This window comes from Oncorhynchus nerka, linkage group LG23 (genome assembly GCF_034236695.1).
Source record: "Oncorhynchus nerka isolate Pitt River linkage group LG23, Oner_Uvic_2.0, whole genome shotgun sequence".
Taxonomy (NCBI): Eukaryota; Metazoa; Chordata; class Actinopteri; order Salmoniformes; family Salmonidae; genus Oncorhynchus; species Oncorhynchus nerka.
In genome coordinates, this window is record NC_088418.1 from 58,516,650 (window position 1) to 58,537,928 (window position 21,279).

At 41.9% G+C, this 21,279-nt stretch overlaps 1 protein-coding gene across 1 annotated transcript in view; it reads right to left on the minus strand.

Moving 5' to 3' along the window:
• The window catches only part of LOC115107127 (ras association domain-containing protein 8-like), a 33,299-nt gene extending 12,393 nt beyond the window's left edge, over positions 1 to 20,906 (minus strand). Inside the window, exons 1-2 of the mRNA XM_029630545.2 lie at positions 20,666 to 20,906; positions 3,710 to 3,883 (exon numbers count right to left, since the gene is read on the minus strand). Of these exons, the coding sequence (XP_029486405.1) occupies positions 3,710 to 3,845 (136 nt within the window). The 5' untranslated portion in view covers positions 3,846 to 3,883; positions 20,666 to 20,906. The remainder of the gene's footprint in view (positions 1 to 3,709; positions 3,884 to 20,665) is intronic.
• Positions 20,907 to 21,279: the final 373 nt, after the last annotated feature.

Sequence of the window (21,279 nt, forward strand, 5' to 3'; positions counted from 1 at the left end):
TACAGAACAGTAGCTAGACTACACTCTGCAGTAGCAGCAGATTAGAGATCATCTACCATTGACTGTGTCATTGTTATCCCCTCCTGCATTCAGAAACACAGCCACAACCCTAATCTGAACTCTTTACCTCCGCTAAGAACAGGGAAACTATGGAAGAACCATTCACAATTACCCCACTTGCTTTCAGACACAGTTTAGTGGGTGAGTTTTCAGAGTAATGGGCTGTTTTTTCTAGGAAGAACAGGGATTTCTCTATTCAAATATAGGAGCAGTTGTTCAGTTCCCATTCATACTAGGGTTGGAGTAAGGTTCAATAAAAATTCCTCCAGACCCAAATCTGTGTGTGTGTGTGTGTGTGTGTGTGTGTGTGTGTGTGTGTGTGTGTGTGTGTGTGTGTTCTGCTGCAGATAAGAGCACAAGCCACAGTCTTTCCCCTCTCAACAGCAGAACCCCTATGAAAGGAACACAGTTGTCACTACAGCTGAATCTGGCTGAAGACCTTTCACATCAAAGTACCCTGGGCCAGACAAAAGACTGAACACATACAAAAGAGGCCCTGGGCCATAACTCCTGTACTGTTGATGAAGACACAGCATTTAGCTGTTAGTCCTACAATGATGTATCTGTGCATGGATCACAATGGAATAGCATGTACAAATCTAATGGATTCATTTAACATGCTACCTCTAGGACCTCCAAGTATTTTCTCTAAGAGCAAATGACCTATGTAAACCATGACATCTCCACATCATTTTGCTTCTAAGCAGCACAAAGTGCAAGTGCAAAACTGTGCCAGTATGAACTGAAAACAGTATGAAATGACAACAGTATTTAAAAAAAAAATGTTTTAATCTTTATTTAACCAGGTAGGCCAGTTGAGAACAAGTTCTCATTTACAACTGCGACCTGGCCAAGACAAAGCAAAGCAGTGCGACACAAACAACAGAGTTACACATGGGATAAACAAACGTACAGTCAATAACACAATATAAAAAAATCTATATACAGTGTGTGCAAATGTAGTAAGATTTGGGAGGTAAGGCAATAATTAGGCCATAGTGGCAAAATAATTACAATTAGGCAATTAAGCACTGGAGTGATAGATGTGCAGAAGATGAATGTGCAAGTAGAGATACTGTAGTCCAAAGGAGAAAAAAAAAATCACAATATGGGGATGAGGTAGTTGGCTGGGCTATTTATAGATGGGCTGTGTACAGATGCAATGATCGGAAAGCTGCTCCAACAGCTGATGCTTAAAGTTAGTGAGGGAGATAAGACTCCAGCTTCAGTGATTTTTGCAATTCATTCCAGTCATTGGCAGCAGAGAACTGGAAGGAAAGGCGGCCAACATTGGAGTTGGCCTTGGGGATGACCAGTGAAATATACCTGCTGAGGCGCGTGCTATGGGTGGGTGCTGCTATGGTGACAAGTGAGCTGAGATAAGGCGGGGCTTTACCTAGCAAGGACTTATAGATGACCTGGAGCCAGCGGGTTTGACAATGAATATGAAGCAAGGGCCAACCAACGAGAGCATACAGGTCGCAGTGGTGGGTAGTACATGGGGCTTTGGTGACAAAACGGATGGCACTGTGATAGATTACATCCAATTTGCTGAGTAGAGTGTTGGAGGCTATTTTGTAAATGACATCGCCGAAGCCAAGGATCGGTAGGATAGTCAGTTTTACGAGGGTATGTTTGACAGCATGAGTGAAGGATGCTTTATTGCGAAATCGGAAGCCGATTCTAGATTTAATTTTGGATTGGAGATGCTTAATGTGAGTCTGGAAGGAGAGTTTACAGTCTAACCAGATACCTTGGTATCTGTAGTTGTCCACTTATTCTAAGTCAGAACCATCCAGAGTAGTGATGCTAGACAGGCGGGCGGGTGCAGGCAGCGATCGGTTGAAGAGCATGCATTTAGTTTTATTTGCATTTAAGAGCAGTTGGAGGCCACGGAAGGAGTGTTGTATGGCATTGAAGCTCGTCTGGAGGTTTAACACAGTGTCCAAAGAAGGGCCAGAAGTATACAGAATGGTGTCGTCTGCGTAGAGGTGGATCAGAGAAATACCAGCAGCAAGAGCGACATCATTGATGTATACAGAGAAAAGAGTCGGCCCGAGAATTTAACCCTGTGGCACCCCCATAGAGACTGCCAGAGGTCCGGACAACAGGCCCTCCAATTTGACACACTGAACTCTATCTGATAAGTAGTTGGTGAACCAGGTGAGGCAGTCATTTGAGAAACCAAGGCTGTTGAGTCTGCTGAATGCGGTGATTGAGAGTCGAAAGCCTTTGCCAGGTCGATGAAGACGGCTGCACAGTATGGTCTTTTATCGATGGCGGTTATGATATCGTTTAGGACCTTGAGCGTGGCTGTGGTGCACCCATGACCAGCTCGGAAACCACATTGCATTGTGGAGAAGGTACGGTGGGATTCGAAATGGTCGGTGATCTGTTTGTTAACTTGGCTTTCAAAGACCTTAGAAAGGCAGGGTAGGATAGATATAGGTCTGTAGCAGTTTGGGTCTAGAGTGTCTCCCCCTTTGAAGAGGGGGATGGCCGCGGCAGCTTTCCAATCTTTCGGGATCTCAGACGATACGAAAGAGAGGTTGAATAGGCTAGTAATAGGGGTTGCAATAATTGCGGCGGATAATTTTAGAAAGAGAGGGTCCAGATTGTCTAGCCCAGCTGATTTGTAGGGGTACAGTTTTTGCAGCTCTTGAAATGAAATGACAGTAGTATGAAATGAAAACAGTATTGTCGGGCTGAGCCATACTCACACAGACAGTTCAATACATCTCCATAATGCAAAAGAGGTGAACCTTTAAAAGTGGCTCCATGCTGGTTCTACAGCTATTTCTCCCTAGAAGCGGTGGGAACAGACAGCTTCTTTTAATCTTATTTTGTTGTCTCTACATGTGGGCTGGGGTAATAGCTTCTCATACATAAATACGGTATCATTATGGGAATACAATAGTCATCATGTAGTTCTCTCTTCTCCTCAGCGAGCATCTCAATGACATCTACGAATCATCCCAACACAGTTCATCTTGATTCTCACAATATCTGTTCACTCCGTCAACTCTAATCTTGATTCTCACATTCTCGTGATCAACTCCCAGTCATCTCGCATCTTGATTCTCACAATCTCCGTTCACTCCCAGTCAACTCTCATCTTGATTCTCACAATCTCCGTTCACTCCCAGTCAACTCTCATCTTGATTCTCACAATCTCCGTTCACTCCCAGTCAACTCTCATCTTGATTCTCACAATCTCCGTTCACTCCCAGTCAACTTTAATCTTGATTCTCACAATCTCCCTTCACTCCCAGTCAACTCTAATCTTGATTCTCACAATCTCCCTTCACTCCCAGTCAACTCTAATCTTGATTCTCACAATCTCCCTTCACTCCCAGTCAACTCTAATCTTGATTCTCACAATCTCCCTTCACTCCCAGTCAACTCTAATCTTGGTGCACTCCACCATCTTTAGCATCTCTCAGAAACGGACTGTCAAATATGCTGCATGCTCTGTGGATGTGTGTCCTGCAAAAGGATCCATTCTCACACGAAGTGTGGTAAGGCTTAATTCAAAGGGGTACAGTAGTTCACTTTAGTTTAATCTTATTTTCAATTTATCCCTTGAACTCTCTTTAATTATATATTTTTTGTTGAGTTTTGGACAATATTGCAGGATGGATTGACTCACCAATGGCCTGGGCCAGGGCGATGACCACCTCCTGGCATGTGGTGAGCTCTGTGACGCCACATACGATCCGCTGCACTCCATCCACCCACACTTTCAGCTCCATGGCTCTCATCGAAGGGGCGTCGTCATTCCTCATCCACACAAGGGGGCGCTACACAGGATCTCTCCAGCATTCTATAGAACAGAGAGACTGTCAAATGCTGGGTTTACTACAGTATATAGCTCTGTGAGTTCACTGTATTCCAAAATGCACACACACAAACACTGAAATACAGACACTCACAAACAATGCTAAATTATCCATCTTGCTCAGTAAGCTTAAAAATGTACAAATCAGAGGTTCTGGGAAATTGCAACTTTCTTGATGACTACAACTGAGATGAGACAGCAAAGAAGATGCCAGTTCATTGATGTGAATTAAACCACTCAACATCGCTTTGTATCTTTGACCACATTGCAGCTGTGCCAATAATCCCAATAACAAACCTACTCTGGTGCAGGGTTTCCCAAACTTGGTCCTGGGGCCCCCTCCACCTGGGTGCACATTTGAATTTTTACACTTGCACTTCACAACTGATTCCAATAATCAAAGCTTGATGATGAGTTGTTATTGAATCAGCTGTGTAGTGCTGGGGAAAAAAACAAAACCTGCACCCAGGGTTGGGCCCCAGGACCAAGTTTGAGTGTCTTATTTATTTGTCATATTCCTCTCCCATTACTGCTACAGTCAATAGTGGCAGCCAGCCAATCCCATAGAATCAGAGCATTGAATTTCCAAACCGATGGGGGTTACATGGATAGAAAAAAAGCTTAGAAACCGAAGTCTCTCAACAATTAGGAATCTGTTGCTGCACTACATGCACTTTAAAGCTAGTTCAGGAGTCCCTCTGTAGCTACTACCAAGGACGACGAAGAAAATACAGCAGAAGTTCAGTTGCAGTTTCTGGTTTCAAGATACACATTTAATCATTGGAATAATGGGTTTAATGCAGTGTCTGTCGGTCTGTCTCGAAGGCCCTATCTGAAGATGGCGGTTATATTTGGTAATGCCTACGGGAAAGCTTTCTCTGGTCGCTTGCATGAGGAACCCTTTAAACTGCTGACACAATCACCTTAGCTGAAAGGCACTCATTACAGACCTGGCAAGGCATCAGGCAGATGCAACAGTGCAGCTCTGAACCACCAGCCTCCCGGGCCAGGGAAAACACAGATGCCCGGAGTTTAAGCGTCATTTTTTATCCCTCTCTCGGAACGGCCATACGTTTTCCCGTTTCGTCCCATTATCTACTTTCTGATCCTTAACTCCCTAATGACACGTGAGGCGGCAACAGCTCCCTTGCCTCTTTAAGCATCTTCATCACACCTGCTGCCAGCCTCACAACAATTCCCTGTCACGTTCCCTCTGGTTCGACACCATCCTGCCGCGGGTATCCCTCCGAGACACCTCTGGTTACTGAGGCCTTCCCTGAATGAGCTAGCCATTCAGGGGCACCACGCTACGTATACAGGCCTTTGGACTCCCTGTAGACAATTACTGCAGAATCCCCAGGCCAGAGCCGCCTGGTAACTGGCTGTTAATAGGGCCATTCCCATGCTGCACACAGCCCAAGGGTAGGAGAGTGAAGTGCAGACTACCAGGTATTAAACATTCACATGGAAATTATATTTTGGGTGGCAGAGGTGTAAATATATGGGATTATATGATACAATGTAGAGGTTTGGTGGTTTTCCAATCTAATAAATTCCATTCCTCAAGCATTTGATAAGATCATAAAAAAATACCCTTTGTGGAATACTGAGAAATATGGATTGGGGTATAGAATCTTGACCACAGGACCTCTGAAGGCAGGGGCTGGGTGTCAGACTGAAGAGCTCCCTGTGAGATTCTCTCTCCATCCTCCATTCTCAACATCTGTCACGTGTTAAATTGAACTGAAACCACCCTTCTTCGACTGAGAGCCTTGATGGAAAAAGAAGTTTGACTACTAAGGATGAAAGATGTCATTACTTCACAAGGGCGAAATTGTGGTGTACATATTGGCGAGGAAGGGGGGGGGGACATGTTGGGGGACATTTTTAAAATCCAAAACAAAGAGCAAATGTATCCAACAAATGTGTAGTCACACGTTTGATGCAGTCATTGTGTGCTATGAATATGGGAACAAATACTTAACTTTCTACTACTTTAATACACATAAGTGAATGTCACAATACTTTTGCTCCCCTAAAATGGGACTATGTACAAAAAGTGCTGTCATTTCATGGATTCAAATGCTCTCAAATTAAAGCTGACAGTCTGCACATATGGAATTCCATGTGTTATTTCACAGTTTTGGTGTCTTCACTATTATTCTACAATGTAGAAAATAGTACAAATAAAGAAAAACCCTTGAATGAGTAGGTGTCCAAACTTTTGATTGGTGCTGTATATATATTTTTTGTATATGCTCTGATTCTATGGAATTGGCTGACTGCCAATATTGACTGTAGCAGTAATAGGAGAGGAATATGACAAAGTAATATAACACTAGAGCAGGATTTTTGGGGCCCCCTCTGGGTGCAGATTTTGGTCCCCTTTGGTCATTTTGGCTGTTACTTCATCCTGTAAGGCTCACACTCACATCAGCACCCATACACAGTGTGAGGGCCCTGAATTTTTCTGAACCATCTCAGTGCTTCTCCTTCCAATAGGGCGCTTCCCCTTCAATCCCCAATTAAATAGTGCTTCTCCTTCCAATAGGGCGCTTCCCCTGTAATTCCCAATTAAATAGCCAGCATCAGCTGCGCAAAAGTGGGGTTGTGATGGAGACGTGAATGAGGATGTGTTCAACCCTCAGTTCCGAAGCGTCTCTATTCCGTTTGTTTTGTTGCCTTTAAAACGTGTGTTTTGTAGCCTAATAGAGTTTTACCCAGGATCGGATCTACTCTTTGCGTCCGTGGACTACACCTCTGTTCTTCGTGGCCTTTCTCCGCTGGAGATCTGTTAGCGGATTGGATTGTCTGATTTACCGACTACAATCTTTTTGTATACGGTATTTCATTTGTTTTGATGTGATGTATACTGTGATGAGTTATGTAGTTAGTTGTAGTTGAGGACTTAGTAAGAGTTGATATGCTTTAAAGTTCTGTGGTAAAATAATTGTTATATTGATTGTATGATTTAATACTGGGTTTACGCTACACTTGAATGAACGGACAAACATTGCGTGACAAAGGTCACTTGAGTTCCCTGAACTCCTTTACCGGGCTGGACTCTTTTTAGGCCCGAGGTACAGGACATTTCTGGAGGAACCAGAACTCATTTTGTTATATTATATGTGTGTGTAATCATTTATGTTGGTAATACAACCCACGCAAAATAATCTAGTTGTTTTTGAAGTTCTTTCCAATGTTCTAAGGGTTTATGAAAAGTTTATTTCCATCCTGACTTTTACATAAGTCCTTTGTATTGGTGTAGACTTGACGGACCAGATGGGACTCATTCCCTCCCAAACCAAAAGGATAAACCAATGTTTTCTCTGGTAGGCACAACCTACCTGGCACCCCTATAAATAATAACCTCAAGTCAAAACCGTTACAACAGGGACTACAAAATGTATGAATTAGCACTTAGATCAAAGTTTTATTTATTTAATGCCAAAGTATTTGCTTGGGATGAATATCAACAGTCATGGTTCTTTGGTGGATCATGTATAAATGTCATCTGACTCAGAACTCTTCAATTTGGCTTTGTAGAAAACATCTGTCTTTCATCAGAATATTGATGTGACTTTGGATGGCTAATGCCTTAATAGATGTTATGAAATACATAATCAATTATCATCAATGTGGAAAATACGCTGTAATGGATGACACATTGCTAATCAAACACAGTACTACTGTTACTGTCTTAATGCCAACTGACACTCCATCATAGTTTTGACCCGAGTTGAACTAACAAAGACCACATACACACAATATTGTGTGTTCCTAATTACCAAGAGGACATGGTACGGACACATCTATGAGAATATTTGTGCTGAAGTCATTCGCCCCTCCATCGTAAGATTATCACTTAGTGCTGGGCATTAGGCAACCAGATGCAAGCACAGCCTCAGAATTGGCAGTGGAGAAACTTGAGCCCTTGAGCGTCATTTAGCCTACTTGCAGTGTTTGAATGCTTCACAGACAAATTAGTATACCTACATGCATAAAACATTTGATAGTGTGTTTTCCTTAATACCTCAATTCTGGTGGTACCAAATTCCCTTTCAGTCTGGAGTGGGAAATCTGGACTTTTCTTCTGTACAGACCTACCTTGACTATAGCTAAATCATGTGGCCAGTTTAGGCAGGAGATTGTGAAGCACGATGACCTAAATATGGCAGGTCTCCTTGGTCTTTGGTGGATCCCTGCTCAGGGTCTGAGCACATGGCTGAAGCCTGCTTTCCCTGACAGCTGAGGGGCTACAGTATCTACAGTTTACCCAAGAAGGGTGGCCGTCTGGCCTGGCCTCCACTGAAAACCTGGAGCTAAACTTAGGGTTCCCTTTAGCCTGGCCCTCTATTCAACCTGCATTCTCTCCATGCCTCAAAGGCAGGGGGAGGGGAAGGACTCTACTGCACAGTAAGCTCACAGAAGAGTAAAAGGTTGGCTGTTTTTGCAAAGCTTCGCAGGAGAGAAAATGTGAGAATAGAAGTTGGTGTGGTTGAGCTACATAATAAATTGCTCTTTGATATCATGATGTTGCCTGTTATTAAGTGGAGTTATTTCTTTAGTAAATAGGAAATCCAAATACTAATCCATTGAAAGTACAGTTGATAAAATACAGATATTGATCCAGATTTTCCACTGGTAAAACTAAAGATGAACCTGAGTGATAGACCAATGCACTACGGAGAGAACTTTAAAGGGTCCAAGGATTTGTTCACAGAGGAGGTTGGTTGTTCTAACAAGTGGTACACAAACAAAGAAGCATGCTGACGAGGGGACCGCCCACATGGGCAGTGCTGGCATGACTGGATGAAAACAATATCTCGCCATGGCAACTGGCCCCTAGATTTGTAAGGCCCCAACAACGCTGACCGGATTGGTTGGCTCAGCCCTGGGAAAGAACAAACATTCACTGGCAATTAGGAAATAATCCATGTTTTTCTGTCACTTCACATTTTTTCTACAATATGGTCAGAGTGGAGTGGACTAGACTGTGGATAAGCATAAACTCTATCAAAGCTCGAGGTAAGAGAGTTCCTCAGTGCAGGTTTTGTCTGGGTAATATATTTTTTTTTAAACAATACAGGAGAGGAAAAGTGGTGCAGTGGATGACATTGAACACAATGACATCATTCAGCATTTTTACCCCACGTCAGCAATTGATGACCGTCACAGTTACATACTCATTACACACACTGACTCTGGCCTACATCACAGACATATTTGCAGAATCATAGACAAAAACACAGTCACAGCAACAGACAATAAAAACAGAAGCCATGTTAATGATGCCTGGGCTGGCTTGGTGGGGTCTTGGTGCGAGTATTTTTTTTAAGGGGGCCAAACAGAGCCCTCTTAAAGCTGGAATTCGCAGTTGAAACAAAGTGACACACCGCCTCGGTTTTGGTAAAAAGCTGAGGGATGGGCCTGGACAAATGTAACCACTCTCAAATTCATAGAGTTAAGGATGCAAGGACTGACTACCTGTCCTTAACGATTACAAGCAACCCATAACATGATGCAGTCACCACTATGCTTGAAAATATGGAGAGTGGTACTCCGTAATGTGTTGTATTGGATTTGCCCCAAACATAACACTTTGTATTCAGGACATATAGTTAATTGCAGTATAAATGTACTGCCTTTTTTTCCAAACAGGATGCATGTTTTGGAATATTTCCTTCTTTTCAATGTCAATTAAGTTAGTATTGTGGACAGTGGCATGTATTCATGGATGCCAAGGGAAGTCAGGATTCCCCCAAAAATGTACCTAGAAAAGAACATAAAATGTATATTTTGTCTCTCTATTTTATACATTTCCTACAATTCGCAAGAGGCTGAATGTATCTCACCAGAGAAAAGATTAGAGCAAGCGAAACAGCACCCCTCTACATGTGTAGGCAATCTGTCTGGTCAAAAATAGTATGACATTGTTGCTGCTCATAGCATTGAATGCAAGGGAAGCCTGTGAGCATTTGGCCTCCCTTGATAGAATAAAATAATAAAATAATAGCCAATTAGCGTTGAGCTAAACTAAGTGAGCTCAAATATGAAATGGTCCTGGCGCACCAAAAAAAAGTGTGAAGGGCAGCCAGTTTGGATTTGACTTCACGCCTACACTCTTAGAAAAAAAAGGTGCTATCTAGAACCAAAAAAGGGTTCTTCGGCTGTCCCCTTTGAAGAACCCCTTTTGGGTCCAGGTATATGTAGGAGAAAACATATACAGTGGGGAGAACAAGCATTTGATACACTGCCGATTTTGCAGGATTTCCAACTTACAAAGCATGTAGAGGTAAATTATTTTTAATCATAGGTACACTTCAACTGTGAGAGACTGAATCTAAAACAAAAATCCAGAAAATCACTGTATGATTTTTAAGTAATTAATTTGCATTTGATCACCTACCAACCAGTAAGAATTCTGGCTCTCACAGACCTGTTAGTTTTTCTTTAAGAAGCCCTCCTGTTCTCCACTCATTACCTGTATTAACTGCACCTGTTTGAAACTCATTACCTGTCCACACACTCAAACAGACTACAACCTCTCCACAATGGCCAAGACCAGAGAGCTGTGTAAGGACATCAGGGTTAAAATTGTAGACATGCACAAGGCTGGGATGGGCTACAGGACAATAGTCAAGCAGCTTGGTGAGAAGGCAACAACTGTTGGCGCAATTATTAGAAAATGGAAGAAGTTCAAGATGACGGTCAATCACCCTCGGTCTGGGGCTCCATGCAAGATCCCACCTGGGGCATCAATGATCATGAGGAAGGTGAGGGATCAGCCCAGAACTACACGGCAGGACCTGGTCAATGACCTGAAGAGAGCTGGGACCACAGTCTCAAAGAAAACCATTAGTAAAGCACTACGCCTTCATGGATTAAAATCCTGCAGCGCATGTAAGGTCCCCCTGCTCAAGCCAGGGCATGTCCAGGCCCGTCTGAAGTTTGCCAATGACCATCTGGATGATCCAGAGGAGGAATGGGAGAAGGTCATGTGGTCTGATGAGACAAAAATAGAGCTTTTTGGTCTAAACTCCACTCGCCGTGTTTGGAGGAAGAAGAAGGATGAGTACAACCCCAAGAACACCATCCCACCCGTGAAGCATGGAGGTGGAAACATCATTCTTTGGGGATGCTTTTCTGCAAAGGGGACAGGACGACTGCACCGTATTGAGGGGAGGATGAATGGGGCCATGTATCGTGAGATCTTGGACAACAACCTCCTTTCCCTCAGTAAGAGCATTGAAGATGGGTCGTGGCTGGGTCTTCCAGCATGACAACGACCCAAAACACACAGCCAGGGCAACTAAGGAGTGGCTAAGTAAGAAGCATATCAAGGTCCTGGAGTGGCCTAGCCAGTCTCCAGACCTGAACCCAATAGAGAATCTTTGGAGGGAGCTGAAAGTCCGTAGTGCCCAGCTACAGCCCCGAAACCTGAAGGATCTGGAGAAGGTCTGTATGGAGGAGTGGGCCAAAATCCCTGCTGCAGTGTGTGCAAACCTGGTCTAGAACTACAGGAAACATATGGTCTCTGTAATTGAAAACAAAGGTTTCCGTACCAAATATTAAGTTCTGCTTTTCTGATGTATCAAATACTTATGTCATGCAATAAAATGCAAATGAATTACTTAAAAATCATACAATGTGATTTTCTGGATTTTCTGGATTCCATCTCTCACAGTTGAAGTGTACCTATGATAATCATTACAGACCTCTACATGCTTTGTAAGTAGGAAAACCTGCAAAATCGGCAGTGTATCAAATACTTATTCTCCCCACTGTATATATGTAGGAGAACCCTTTGAAGAACTCCTTTTGGGTCCAGGTATAACCATGTTTGTTCCAGGTAGAACCCTTTTGGGTTTCACATAGAACCTTTTCCACAGAGGGTGGAAAAGGGTTCTATGTGAAAGAGTATCACATCGAGAGAAATTTGTCATTGACAGAAACAACTTTAATTGTTGCATCTTGCGTTATTTTCCTAAATTAGCCATGGATGGAGGTAGGAATTTGGGCTTGTGGTTTTACTTAATTCTCCATACTGGCCAGTGATTATAATGGCGATTCTGATCCAACCATAAATGTATACATTGTGCCCCTGGACTGAGAGGATGGAAGTTCAATATGAAACTAGATGTAGAAGGCTAATGTTAACAAGCTAACATTGCCCATGAAAGGAAGTTAGTCTAGCGAGCAAGCATTTTAGCAAGGTAGCCTAGGACAACAAAAAATAAAAGCATGTACTGTATGACAGAGCCATAGACGGGATGGCATTGGTGTTTCTCTACAAGTAGGGCGAGTCATGTTTTTTTCTATTTGCATGCTTGCACACACAAAAAAATCTGAACCATGGACAACCACATCATATTTATCTTATGTTGATTGGACTAAATAGTTTTTAGTATCTTTTAGTTGTCACTGTATTAGAATAAGCAGAGGTGATTTGATGATGTTGAAATGTTGAAGTTGAAATGGTGCTGGAATAGTGGCTCCTGTTTTCTTTGTAACTTGCGGTAACTCTCCATGGTTCTAAATCAATAGTCTGAAAATTTCAGAAACAACTTGCTTGACCATGCAACTGTTTTTTTACATGCAATATGCTTTGTGGACTTCACCAGACAGAGGTTGCTCCCCGGTTTTATGATGAAACGAAGGTGAGGTTTAATTTATTCTACCCGTGTCTTCTTATTGTCTGGGCCTTAGTTCATATGCCTTGCGACCGTGATATAGGCCGAACAGATTTAAAAGCAAACAAATGACTTAAATGTAAATGTAAATGTAAACACAATTATTGGCTTCCCCAGTGATTTGGGGCGGCAGGTAGCCTAGTGGTTAGAGCGTTGGACTAGTAACCGAAAGGTTGCAAGATCGTATCCCCGAGCTGACAAGGTAAAAATCTGTTGTTCTTCCCCTGAACAAGGCAGATAACCCACTGTTCCTAGGCCATCATTGAAAATAAGAATGTGTTCTTAACTGACTTGCCTAGTTAAATAAAAGGCTAGAAAAAATGTTTTACCCACACACCACTACTGACTGCGGAGTAACTACAATGTTTTGATCCATCCTCAATTTTTTCTGATCACACTCCTTAAACTCTGTAGCTGTATTAAAGAAAACATTGCCCTCATGGTGAAATCCCTGAGCGGTTTCCTTCCTCTCCAGCAACTGAGTTAGAAAGGACACCTGTATCTTTGTAGTGACTGGGTGTATTTATGCACCATCCAAAGTGTAATTAGTAACTTCACCATTATATGTAGGCCAGTGACACAAAATCTAAATTGAATAAATGTTAAATTCAGGCTGTAACACAACAAAATGTGGAAAAAGTCAAAGGGTGTGAATACTTTCTGAAGGCACTGTATATCTTTCATTTAGAAGTCCAAAAATGGCTGTAGCAACTAAGTATTCTAGATTTACAAGCTCTCCATTGCAGAGAGTTTATCAGCCTAATTGTGCTGACATTTTTTGCCTGTATTTTATACTAATTGTTGGTATGGTGACGATGCCTTCATGCTTCAGAAACCAAGCCAGGGGAACTATGTCCTTTGAAACAGCTAATAGAAATGTCAAAGTGGGCGGCTAGTCTTTCAAGTGTGAAAAACTGGAAATGTCAAGATTTTACCTCAACATATCCCTTGGATAAAGTGATATTTCATTTTGAAGGAAAGATGGTTTGGAATTGAAACGTGTAAAATGCCTTACTCATTCCACCATAGTGAGAAGAAGGCCTAAACAGACAATTGATGTTAGGGTGCTGTACTGGAAATAAAATGGATAGTATTGCTGATTGGCAGTCGGCATCATCAGTTATTTGTCCAATATCTCCATCCCCAACCATTGCATTCTTCACAAGACATGCCATATTCAACAGGTGAGATTTCCACAGGTAAGCCCCTCAGCACGAGGACCACAGACTTGTCCCACTCTCTGCAGAGGAGTTCCTAGGATGGTCTTGCCTGGAATTATATCACAAAGATTTCCCAAAATGTCTCAAACTGGGTGTTTTCAACACTTGTTACAACACGTGACTGACATTTCTTATTCACAATACCTCAAACTTGAGCCTAGACTTACCTTTCCAGCAGTGAATTTTGTTTTTACTTATATAAACAGGGAGCTTCAGCTTAGTCAGTCACCAAACAGACAGTTGTGGTCTCTCTGGTGCCCTTTAAGACCGATGGGAGAAAGGGAGAAAGGAATTCAGCTCCTTTGGACCGAATCAGCCAGTCTGATCAGTATTTCCAAATGCCTCACTGTCATCAGAGTTTAAAGAGGTTCAGTTTATAATGAAGGCAGGCAAGAATTCATAGAGAGAGGAGAAAAAAAAGGAAACAATATGCACTTTGCCATACAGAGAGATGTCAGTTTTGTTAGAATCAAGGGATATTATTATTACTAGTAGATTGGTAGCCTTGCACTCAGTTCAGAGAAGTTCATTTAAATTCACAGAGTGAGGTTAATGAGGCAATAATTTACTGCGCCGTTGTGGTGACTCACTGGGCACAGCGAGAATCTATTTCTTGATCTCATTCAGTGCTGGAAATGACTGAGCAAATGCTGCTCCTAGAAAAATTCTAGCACTTGGCTGTTAATCTGTAGTTGGACAATATTAACTTTCAAATCAATTCCATTATATAGGCTTTAAGAGTTCCAAAAATAAATGACCTTTCCTATTAGGCCTTTTCTTGAAAGGTCACAGGATGCGTGAATGAGCTCACTCAAGTGTTGCGTAGTTGGACTGACAGGGTGGTACTGGCTAGTCTTGCTTGGCCAGATTTACTAGATGACTTTACCTGAATAATGGAAGATTTGCCTCAAATTATAACCACATGCTTAGAACCTTGTGTTTTGGAAGGGTTCAGTACATGCTTAGAACCTTGTGTTTTGGAAGGGTTCAGTACAAAAGAAGAGACACATGGTAGAGTCCCACATGACCAAGTGTGGCTGTCAAGATCTAACTTAGTCTGCTCTGAAGGGGGGTTGCAGGATTAGTGCCTCATCGAGTAATTGAAGGGAAAGACTGCAGCTTCGAATGAATCTCAAATTTCAGGAGGCCAGGGGTAGTTCAACAGGACACGATATGAAGTATCTTCAAATTAAAAGACAAAATGTGCCTTCAACTGATGCTGCTACTTCTACAACAGTCTGGTGGTCTACTGTAGTCGGCAGACATTATCAAACCCATATCTTCCACTACTGATGACAATACCAGCGTAAAAACAAAATAGATGTTTGAATCTGCATGTTTGGTTCATAAGTTTTTTTTATAAATGCACAGCCGCCTTTTCCAGTTCTAAGGCCAACCTTAACGAATAGTGAACTAAGACACATGACTAAATCTGCTCACTCTGTTGGTCACATGCTTAAACTCCCATCACTCAGGATGGCGCACCTAATCATCTTCCACGGCATCGCTCCTAGTGAGAAAATGTGGAGACTCAAAAGGTTGAACGTAAGCAGCTTGGGGAGAGCAATAAGCTGATAACATAAGCTCCTCTTACAGGGTTAACAACAGGGACGGAGAAAGCCAAGTAGTAGTAAACAAGCCACAGCGTGCAATCTGTCATGTGTTTTCACAAGTTCATCCGGGTTCTCAATAGTCCTTTCAGTAACTGGTATAACAAGGCGCTCAATAGTTAATGGAATGTACGAAACATTAGGAACACCTGCTCTTTCCATGACATAGACTGACCAGGTGAATACAGGTGAAAGCTATGATCCCTTATTGATGTCACTTGTTAAATCTACTTAAATCTACCTTTAAAAATAAATAGTTTCATCCAAAAACAATGAGCCCTAAACATGTGCAACCTTCCAAACCCCCCCAGGTATGCTCGACAGAGTAGAGTTTTAGCCCATGTGCAACCTTCCAAACCCCCCCAGGTATGCTCGACAGAGTAGAGTTTTAGCCCATGTGCAACCTTCCAAACCCCCCCAGGTATGCTCGACAGAGTAGAGTTTTAGCCCATGTGCAACCTTCCAACACTCCCCCAGGTATGCTCGACAGAGTAGAGTTTTAGCTCATGTGCAACCTTCCAACACTCCCCCAGCTATGCTCGACAGAGTAGAGTTTTAGCCCATGTGCAACCTTCCAACACTCCCCCAGCTATGCTCGACAGAGTAGTTTTAGCCCATGTGCAACCTTCCAACACTCCCCCAGCTATGCTCGACAGAGTAGAGTTTTAGCCCATGTGCAACCTTCCAAAACCCCCCCAGGTATGCTCGACAGAGTAGAGTTTTAGCCCATGTGCAATTTTCACTTTAAAATGTATGCCAAACAAAAGCCAATGATTGCAAAGTTAAACAAAGGACTACTTTTAACAATTTCCACGGAACATTTTACAAAAACACATTTACTTGAAGAACAGTGCAGATGCCATGTTTGGTAACAGAATGACGGCACAGACAGACAGCACAGACAGACAGCACAAACAGTCATTCTGTTACCAAACTTTGCATCTGCACTGTACTTCAAGTAAATGTGTTTTTGTCACATTTTCCATGTATGTGGTTAAAAAGTAGTCCTCATTTCTTTGGTTTATTTCAAGGATGAACTTTAATTCCAAATGTGGGTCCTGGTAGGCCACCTGTAATTACAGCCCAGTGTATATACTCTAGCAATGAAATAAGATCCACGACTCTGGAGAAACATGCTCAGTCTCCCCACAGGGGGAAGAGGAGGTCTACAGTGCAGGGGAGTAAATACTGGTCTCTCTTGATGTCTGAAGCTGCCTGAAAACAACAGTTTCTGCCCCACCCACTGTACAACCCTAGTAATCCCTCAAAGATGCTTGACCCTCTGATAATTCAAATTTGTTTTAGCTAAAAGACAGTATAAAAAGTACTTCATCCCCAAAGCTGGTCTGCTCTTTTAGGTTTAGCAAAGGATGTTTTCTAGTGTTGTTTCATTCCAGCGGTACTGTATGCCTCCGTTCACCTCTTCCCAGTATTTTAATGGCAAACTGGAATATTTAATCACTGCTGATAACATTCAGCAAATCCACCTTTATAACACGAACAATGCCTCATTTCCTGTGATGCCACTCATCAGGTGTCACCATTAACAGGGATTCCATAAAACCTGTGTTTGTGTTGTTCACCGGCTGTGCTACAAGCAGTTTCACAGTCCTTTACCTCACAGATTAGCACCAATCCTAAAAGAGCTTTGGACCATTACACAATGTAAATTCACGACTAACACAGCCCCATACACAGACAGTGTATTGATGTGAAGAGAAAAGTGCATGGAAGTTTGTCAGTGACAGTACAAACACGTGTTGGTACTTACAGTAGTCTGCTTGAGTTCAGTGGATTGTCTGTGTTTGATTACACATTGTCATACCATGTAAATCATCCAGTAGCTGGTTGTTCACTTGAAGGGCAAAATAACCAAACCAAAATATATTGGAGTATTTTATGACATTTTTTGATTTATTTATTTGATTAACTTTTACTCATTTTCCTCCTCAATTTCGTGATATCCAATTGGTAGTTACAGTCTTGTCTCATCGCTGCAACTCCCATACGGACTCAGGAGAGGCAAAGGTCGAGAGCCGTGCATCCTCTGAAACACAACCCAACCAAGCCTCACTGCTTCTTGACACAATGCCCACATAACCCGGAAGCCAGCCGCACCAATGTGTCGGAGGAAACACCGTGCATCTGGCGACCGTGTCAGCGTACACTGCGCCTGGCCCGCAACAGGAGTCGCTAGTGTGCGATGGGACAAGGACATCCCTGCCGGGCAAACCCTCCTCTAATCTGAACGACCCTGGGCCAATTGTGCGCATGGGTCTGCCAGTCGCGGCTGGCTGCGACAGAGCCTGGACTCGAACCCAGAATCTCTTGTGGCACAGCTAGCAGTGTGATGCAGTGCCTTAGATCACTGTGCTACTCAGGAGGCCCTGTGGACTGTTTTATATCGTAAGAGCAAACAGCAACAATTTGAAAAGATGTGAGTGTTTGCTTTTTCTGAAACTTCTGCTGTCCCTTTTACAACTTGTAGTTCTATTTTCAGTGGTTCTTTATTTTACGATAGGCCTACTATTTCCACTGCTTTAATAGGAAATGACCGGTATGTATATATGTAGTAACAATGTGTACTTTTTGGTAAATAACTGGTAACAACATGGCATGGTATCTAATGGTGCCTAGTGTTACCTGTTCAAATGAATTCCAAAGAAACAAACAATTAATTGGTGATTGCATTGTGTGATTACCATGGTACCCTGTAACTTTTCAGTAAATACCTGGTAACTTATGTACCATGTAATAAAGTGCTACTCTAAATGTCCTTGGCAAGAAGCTCAATAGGGACAGACTCCAACTTGTTAGATAAACAGTCAGCAGAAAACATAACTGCCACATCAAACAAATAAATGAGACGGAAGGTTCAATTCAAACAAGCACTTATGCTTGTGTTTTTTCACCACTGTAACATAAAATAGGTGCCTTCAGAAGTATTCATACCAATTGACTTATTCCACACTTTGATGTGATACAGCCTGAATTCAAAATGGATGAAATAGATTTTTCCCCCTCACCTTCTTCTACACTATTATGTTTGCAAATTCATTGAAAATGAAATACAGGAATATCTCATTTACATAAGTATTCACACCCCTGAGTCAATTGGCCCAGCGTCGTCTGAGGTAGGCCGTCATTGTAAATAAGAATCGAAAGAATCAATAGATCTATAAAATAGGTTCAGAATATTAGGGGTCAAAGACAGAAAGGCATCTACAGTGCCTCCAGAAAGTATTCACACCCCTTGACTTATTCCACATTTTGTTGTGTTACAAACTGAGTTCAAAATTTATTAAATTGTTGTTCACCCATCTACACACAATACCCCAGAATGACAAAGTGAAAACATGTTTTTAGACATTTTTGCAAATGTATTGAAAATGAAATAAAACATTGATGTAAGTATTCACAGCAGAGTCAATACTTTTAGAATCACCTTTGGCAGCGATTACAATTTAGTCTTTCTCTAAGAGCTTTGCAAACCTCAATTGTACAATATTCTTCAAGTTCTGTCAAGTTGGTTGTTGATCATTGCTAGACAGCAATTTTCAAGTCTTCCCATAGACTTTCAATACGATTTATGTCAAATCTGTAACTAGGCCACGCAGGAACATTCAATGTCATCTTAGTAAACAACCATTGTTTATTTGGCGTTGTGTTTTAGGTTATTGTCCTGCTGATACGTGAATTTGTCCCACAGTGTCTGGTAGAAAGCAGACTTAGGCAAAATCCTAGAGGAAAACCTGGTTGAGCTTAGCTCTATTCCGTTATTTATTTTTATATCCTAAAAAACTCCCTATTCCTTGTCGATGACAAGCATACCCATAACATGATGCAGCCATCACCATGCTTGAAAATATGAAGAGTGGTACTCCCTGATGTGTTGGATTTGCCCAAAACATAATACTTTCTATTCAGAACATAAAGTTAAGTTATTTTCCACATTTTTTGCAGTTTTACTTTAGTACTTTATTGCAAACAGGATGCATGTTTTTGAATATTTGTATTCTGTAGAGGCTTCCTTTTGTCCACTCTGTCATTTAGGTTAATATTGTGGAGTAATGTTGAACCATCCTCCGTTTTCTATCACAGGCCTCAGGGTTTCCTTCCTCTCCAGCAGCTGAGTTAGGAAGGACACCTGCATCTTTGTAGTGACTGGGTGTATTGATAAACCATCCAAAAAGTTTAAATAAAAACTTCACCAAATAATTGTATGTGTGGGGTACAGAGGTGAGGTAATCATTCAAAAATCATGATAACCACTATTATCACACACAGTGAGTCCACGCAACACATTTTTACTGCTGACTCAAGACATTTCAGCTTTGCATTTTTTTAATTTCTAAAAACATAATTCCCCTGACATTATGGGGTATTGCGCATAGGCCAGTGACACACAATCTCAAATTAATCCATTTAAAATTCAGGCTGTCACAACAAAATGTGGACATGTCAAGGGGGTGTGAATACTTTGTGAAGGCACTGTAGATTATTTTCAACACAGATGCTTCCAGTTATGGCACAGTACAGTCATTGAAAAAGCCTATTGCATGAACATGATGACAGGTTTGATTGAATCCAGCCCCTTGTGTCACACAACTTTCACATGGGATGGAGCATTACACAATATTTCTAGTTGTTGGATACATTTATTAAGAAATTGCTCACCAATGTATAATATATATTTGTAGTCATTTTCAGATCCTGTTGACAAGTTGAAGCGAGTTACAGTAGTGACAACACACGCACACACTTTTTCTTATTAATCCAAATTCTATTGACATTCAAATTGGCAAGGTATTCTCTCTGCAACCAGTCCAGATAGTCCAGAGATTTGTTTAGGTCACATAGCCTACTCAAGGGGGCCCTACATCCATAGGCTATTAAATTAGGGAAAATGTCCCTAATCACATCTGGCAGTATTTTTTTAATATGATCACTCTTTTTTTTGGAACCCAAACTTAATATTTGAGGCCAAACAAAATGTATCTGGGTGTATTTCTCTTGGTAGAAATAACATCGATGAATTAATTTAGTGAGAATGAAAATGCATTGGCTGTACCACAGGTCATTTTACATTTCCAGCTATAAGCACCATCATACTTGAGTTATGGTGGGCTCTTTTTTTGCTCTTAATGCTGTACTGCGAAGTAGCCTTCGCAGGAGCTGGAATCAGGAGCGGTCTTCGCAGTACAGTGTTAAGTATTGGCTGCGCCTATTGCAAAATCCATTTACCTCTTTCCAGCCGCAGTCCTCCGGCTAAAAGTGTATGAGAAGCTCCCCTCTTTCTCTGGTCCCACTCTGAATTCCCTCAGACATTCAATCCGGTGATATATAATTGTTCTCGGCGGCTTATTTTATTGCATAATCCAAAGGTTTATATATTGTGCAAATAGGCTACCTAATTAAAGTTTGCGCTCTGCATATCCACGCGTGTTTACTGTGCAATCCGTGGTAGGACATCTGATTCCAACTCCTTTTTGTGTAATGTTGGCAACTGTAAGGGGACCGCGGAGTATGTATCCCTTCCGGGTAAATTCCTTCAGCCTTCACAATAAAGATCCCTCGTATAATAAAAATAAAAAAACATTATAAAGGGAAAGGGGAATACCTTGTCAGTTGTTCAACTGAATGTCTTCAACTGAAATGTGTCTTCTGCATTTAGCCCAACCCCTCTGAATCAGAGAGGTGGGTGGGGCTGCCTTAATTGACATCCACGTCTTAGGGAACAGTGGGTGACCACCTTGCTCAGGGGAAGAACAACAGATTTTCAGCTCAGGGATTCGATCTAGCAACCTTTCGTTACTGGCCCAACGCTCTAATAGAATATTAAGCTATATTTAGTCAAC